The sequence below is a fragment of the Rhincodon typus genome, chromosome 7 (genome assembly GCF_021869965.1).
Source record: "Rhincodon typus isolate 14 chromosome 7, sRhiTyp1.1, whole genome shotgun sequence".
Lineage (NCBI taxonomy): Eukaryota > Metazoa > Chordata > Chondrichthyes > Orectolobiformes > Rhincodontidae > Rhincodon > Rhincodon typus.
The window spans coordinates 38282266-38288667 of record NC_063338.1 but is presented as its reverse complement, the minus strand read 5'-3'; the positions used below and the strand labels follow the sequence as shown (position 1 = coordinate 38288667).

Here is a 6402-nt window from a genome sequence, read left to right as displayed (position 1 = left end):
ATATTCTGTGCATGTATATTAGTGTAAATTGGCTCATACTGTTACTTTCACTCCTAAGTATTATTTTATGGTAGCAGGAAACTACATTGGTGCAAATTTATCTATGTTCTTCAAGGCTTTTCTAGTAACTAGCTTAAAACATATGTAATTTTTTTTACATTGAGGAACTGACCATAATGGTAGTGGGAAGAATGCCATGAATGAAGGGAAATGTCATCAATGCCAAGTGACTCACGAAATACATGTCATGTCAGTATTTTATTTTAGTGTGGATGGAAAAAGATTTCTTTGGATAAACAGGAGATAACTACTAATTATGCTTCCCACAGAAAGGAGATAGTTGGCACACCGACTGGAATACTGTGGGCATTATAACATGTATGACAGAATATTCTTCAGCAAAGGGGTAATTGATCATTTTAGATCAAAAAGTCTAAGAAGTTAAAGTCATGGTGGTTACTGTAGGATTTGGTCTATGGAATGAAAATAAATCAGACCAATGGAAGTAAATGTTTGTTGTAATCAGCTTTTATTCTACAAATAATAAATTTTGCACCTTTCATGAGCTATCAAAATAAAACAATAATCCCATAGGAATTACATACACTAAGAAAAATCACATTTAATGAAAATGCAACATTTGACAAAGATGAGATTACTATTTCAATAAAAGACTGCATGATTGTGATCTCAATTCCCAATGCATTGTGGCATTACATCATAAAATACAGGATTACAAACAAAATTACAGTACCAATTTATTTCAGTTGAACCAGCATTACACTTTAAACAGCACTTCATCTGGACTGCATTGTACATGCAATATCTATTGTTCTAGTTACGGAATAAATGTGAGATTTTTAGCTACTGCACTAATTAACTAATATATAGCCCAACATTAATAAGCCTGATTATAGCTGTAGCTTTTAACTCTCAGATATGATAAGACGCCGTGTGTGCGCGCGCGTGTGTATACCTACGTGTAATATGGGAAGTCAGTTAGTTGATAAACGGAATAAACAATTCCTCCGCTGGTCTTAGAGTCGAGTTAACTTCGCTGTTCTAATAATGTTTGATGGAAATAGTTTAAAGGAAATAGATACAGTGCAAATGATTTGTGATAGTCAAGCAACCGTTTAAGAAACTGAAAATTGGTATTTGATAACATTATATACACATTTTGTGCAACTATTTATCCTTTTGATATGATCTACCAAAGATAGGTCTTTTTTAAAATTTTATTTTCGATTTGCATCCTGTTAGTCTGGTAGGTAAGGTTTCACAACCAGGAAAAGACTAAAGCGGGAAAATAATTTGTCAGGATTGTGCAACTTTGCGTGATTTTATAGGTAGGAAGTCCTAAGGCAACAGAATATTATTCTAAGCACTTTTCCGCTGGTTAAAAATTAAATTACTTTTGTATAAATTATAGATAATCCTACTCTTGATATAAAAAACAGTGATGGAGCTGCATGGTTAAAATAGGAAATCGACCTTATAAAAATTCATTAAAAATTCTGTACAAAATCACAACAAAATAATTCAGCATGGGAAAGGTAACAGTAGTAAAATGTTGGTTGAAAAATATATTTTTAAATTGGCCCATTATTAGTTTAAAAATTGCATAGATTCCTAATTATTGCTTGTGATTTTGTCATGTGGATCAGTAATTACCATTATCTGAACAGGTGCTACATTGACTTTCATGTAGCCCACAGAGAGAAGCGCTAGTAGAATATTGTACATATGATAACGGGAAGTGTTTTCATTCCCATTTCTCTTAAAGGCAGTAACAATAATAAGTACAAGTACTAATTTAAGCGCGAAACATTTGCACTCCGCAGCAAGTGATACCGGTGTGCTGCCGTGTGTAAACAAGCTATTCACGAAGTACATTTAATTCGATTCGTTTACAATACATTGTTGCTGATTTCCATGTTAATCATGGAAGATGGCATTAAGCTGGGCACTCATAACTCGCTCATGATGCGAGTGGGCGTCGAATGGCATAATGTTGTCTATGGGGATTTCACACCGAGGAGTAGCGGAAGAAAACATGGAGCTGTGTCCTTGGGGTCCGGCCAGCGTGGCTGCAGGGTAGTGCATGGTGAACGTGTAGTTCTTTTCAAACTCTTGAGAAGGCTCTTGCTTGAGAGAGAAGTTCCCATTGATGCTTAAAGGTGGGCTTAATGGTCCGTCAAAGGACGGACTAGTGCATTCAGTGAGAGTGCTTTCAAAAAAAGGTTCCAGGGCTCCAGCGTAACTGTGCGGTTTAATATGAAATATGTGGGAACTGTCCATTGTACCGTAGGGCGGACTCGGAAGACCAGGGGACTGGTAGGTGTATGGATGAACGGAGAAGGAAGCACTGGCCGTTTGCATATGTGGCATGTCCTGGTTCTGCTCTGGAAGGAAAGTTCGCGGGTTTAACTGAAGGCAGCCAGCTACGAGATTAGTGGTGGGCTGGGATAAACCTTTACAGAGCGTCTGCACAAACGACACGAGATCTGGGCTTTTTCCAGAACGCAGAATCTCCGATAAAGCCCAGATATAGTTCTTAGCTAGTCTCAGAGTCTCAATCTTGGATAGTTTTTGGGTTTTCGAATAACAGGGCACGACTTTCCGCAGGCTATCCAGTGCTGCATTCAGACCATGCATGCGGTTCCTCTCTCTGGCGTTAGCTTTCATTCTCCTCATTTTAAACCTCTCCAGTCTGGCTTTTGTCATTTTCTTTTTCTTGGGGCCCCGCCGTTTCGGTTTTTGATCTTCATTCTCGTCCACTTCATCCTCCTCCTCATCATCATCATCTTCATCCTCCTCCTCCTCATCATCATCCTCCTCTCCCAGTTTATCAAGTTCTCCCGTTTCCACCTTGAATGTGAGACTCATGGATTCGTTTTCATCGTCTTTTTTGTCGGCTTCATGCTCATCTTGGGAACTGAGACAGTCATCCGTCCAACTGGGATTGCTCTGCGTTTCTGGCATCATGTTTTCTGTGTACGATTTTGTCATCGTCGAGATCCTAAACAATTAAAACACGCAAAAAAGTACATGATTCAGCAAAATTCAAACCCGAACCTACCAAGCGGTAGGATTTGAAGCAGGCTGTAAATTTAGCGTTACCACTTAAAACTCAACTAAGTTATAAAGTTTATTATTTTACCTTAGCGGCATTTGTCGCATGGATTATAATTCTAAAGCTAAACTGGGCCGTGTAATCATGGAAGATCCGCTGCATAACTGGCAAGATGTACATGAATTTGGAACAGCAACAAAAACAGTACAAAACCCTGGATTTCGTGTACAGTTTTATTGAGGGGAACGGAAACTTCAAATGCAGTTAATATATTGAACAGACCGGGTAAAAGGCTCCAACATCTGTCCGTCTTGATAAATGACACGTCGCACAGAATGTCAATACGAAAGACCTCATTCAAAAAAAAAACGCGAATCCATACGACCAGAAATGGCTTGGAAGGACTCTACTGCTTCTCCGATTCGTTTTCTGTCGTACTAGAATGAATTAATCCATTTGAGAAGTGTTCACCCTAATGTTTCTGTAATAAAGAAACTTGGGGATAAATTATATGTACGTTTGGCCACTGAAAACTATTACAGAAACAGAAGTAGCGCGCACTTTCTGAACAGGGTGCAGAGTATTGATTTTCCCTGCTTCATGCTCAGCGATGTGAAATGAAATGCAATCCTATCTACTGTTCCTGATTTAACAGACGAGAATAAGCAGATTATGCACAATAAAATGTGATTGACTGGTTTAATCGGTTCATATCTTAGGGCAACTGTTCTTGTCAAAGTAAAAGGTCCCAACTACTTTGTAAAATGATTTCAATCACAGCAAAATTAAATTGGGTCCAGTTCCTAGAGAAAAAAAAAGCGTGGCAGAGACCGTACACTATTCGTAAAAATAATTTGCAACTCAAAAAAAGATTTACTATTGCAACCCTAAGTGTGTACGCAAGCGCAGTAATCCACAGGGATCAGGTGCTGAACTGTGTCTTTATTAAATATCCCCAATCCGCTGGTTTTACTGGAGCAACTTCGATGCCCAACTAAGTCCTGGTTCAAAATGTTACAGCTGGGGTATTGAGTGGAGAAGTGAAAAATAGGGACTCCTCGACTTCTATTCGTGCACTCGCAATGCAACACTGTACAAAGCTTGCTGCTAGGCTGCCCTGCCGTCTCCTGATACTGTAACAGGTAGCATATGTTTCTAGATTTCATGCCACTCTTCCTCACCTTCCACCCAAATTAATAATTAATACAGCAGCATATTTTGCGCGAATTGTTGCAGCATTCCAATCTAGCCCCAGAATGCCCAGATACCGAGAGCAAAATGCCCCGCTCGGTGACATAATTGATTCGTATATGGCAAACGGAATCCAGCTAATTGAAAACAAAATGAAATGGGATAAGTTAAACACCTCTCCTCGCTGTAACGAAAGAAAAGTGTATGACAACGAAATGATTGCTGTTCCAGAAGAAGAAAGCACCAAACACACACAGACAGATGAAGGATGCTACATTACACAAAATACCTTTGTAAATATTGAGTCTAGAGTAGTCTCATAGCCTGAGCTATGGTACAGTGGCAGCTCCGAGGTTCTTTGCGGACTGCCCGCTGGCAGCAGCCCCGCTGCCTTTTATACTGGGGGAAAGGTGCTGGGTTCCTGGAGCACGGGCCCGCCCGCCGCGGGGGCGGCGCGCCTGCGCAGAGCACGGCGGCCGCCGCCGCCGCCACCGCCTCCGCCCTCGCGCCATATGGTTCTCAGGACGTCACAAGAACGAGCGGCGTCACGTGGGCCGCTATTTGTATTCCGCCGGCGCGTGCGCCCCCTCCCCCTCTTCCATCGCACCCTCCCCACACCCCCTCCCTCCCCTCCCCTCCCCTCCCCTTTGTGGCCATCTGTCGCCAGCAGAATCTGTGCGGAGCCGCTCGCGCCCACTCCCGGGGATCCACCCAAACAACACAGCCAGGGCAGGCAGGGAGGGAGGCCACCGTCTCCAAAATACATTGTCCTGCAATCGCCTTCTCCATTACTCGCCGCGTCTCTGCCTCTCCTCGCCACCACACCCCACGCACCCATCCACCAACCAACACCGCGCCCCCCCCCCCGACCCCTGCAAAATCAATGCAGCTGACGCATCTAAAGATCAATCAACTTGCCATTAGTTGAGCATGAAAAGGTGAACCCGGTGTCAACGGTCCTTGCTCGTCCCTGTGTCCGCATTAACCCAGAGGCTCAGAAATCTTTTGCCACACAGGTCCCTTGACCATGACAGAAAGTATAGATTTAATTAACCACCACCACGCGAACACACGCACAGTGTCAAAAGTTTTATTTTAATTTTTATTTCCGATGGAGAATTGCATTAGTTGGCCTTGCAAAAGATTAAGGGCCGGGGGTAGGGGGTTAATTATGTGTGGGAGGGTAGTGGAGGGGAGTGTGGAGATACTATTGGAATAAAGTTTCTGGCTTTCGCCCTAATTGAGGCGCTTCTTTTTTGCCGGCACGCGAGTCGCACGCACGCAAACAAAAGCCTTTTCACGGCTGGGCAAACAGATCTAACGTCCAAATATGCTCACTTCTGTCGAGGTTTTAAATAATAATGCAAAGGTCGCCAAACTGACCGTTAGAGGGAAATAATGTGAAAAGACACACTAAGCGATTGGAACAACATACAATTGATTTTCTACCCATTATTATTCTAAGCACCAACTGTACGATGCAACCGTCATTCAAAAAAAAAATGCGGTTTGGTTTTTGTTTCCAATTGGAAATACATTATTTCGAAGGACCGGGCTAAGTATGTTATTTGGGCTCAGAATCCGAAACTTGTTTGGGTTTATGCTTTTGAATATTTGGTCCTGATTAAGCGATCAAACAATATAAGTGCTTCAATGTGTTTGTGCAATGTGCTGTTCGCTCTTTTCAAAGTGAATATTTTTGCAAAAGTGGATTTCGTGCATGTTCTGGCTATTGTCTCGCAGTTTTGTGTCGGTTTGCCATCGGACGGGAGTTCGTAGTGTGCCAACAATTGTGTTTGCATTTTTTTAGCAATGAAACGCAGCTCCTGGCCCCAAACAGGTCTTCCTTCTAATATTTGCTTGTATGCTAGTAAAAATAAGAGGAAATACATGGAGATTTCATAGCAACTTTTCAGTTACTACGGGTCAGCGCCTGTTTTACTTGGAATAGACGCAAATAATATTAAAGATCCATTTCAGTTGTCCACGGTGCAAAATCCGTCCGATTTAAATCTCTTGGGTATGCGGCATTATCTTAATTAAGATAATTGATTCATATTGCACCTGCGAGAACGAAAAAATAGAATTTATCAAAAATGCTGTAAGCTATCGTGTGCGAGAAAAATTGGCCCCAA

At 41.8% G+C, this 6402-nt stretch overlaps 1 protein-coding gene across 1 annotated transcript; it reads right to left on the bottom strand.

Annotated features, from left to right (window-relative positions):
* Window positions 1–557: 557 nt before the first annotated feature.
* On the bottom strand, window positions 558–4632 carry neurod1 (neuronal differentiation 1). Its single transcript, XM_020536719.2, has 2 exons — window positions 4557–4632; window positions 558–3022 (listed from the first exon to the last, which is right to left on the bottom strand). Exon 2 carries the CDS (start codon window positions 3010–3012, stop codon window positions 1939–1941), a length of 1074 nt encoding a protein of 357 aa, XP_020392308.1. The 5' UTR covers window positions 3013–3022; window positions 4557–4632; the 3' UTR covers window positions 558–1938.
* Window positions 4633–6402: the final 1770 nt, after the last annotated feature.

Coding starts and splice junctions, on each gene's coding strand:
- neurod1 (XM_020536719.2), bottom strand. CDS start 3,012: ATGACAAAATCGTACACAGAAAACATGATGCCAGAAACGCAGAGCAAT.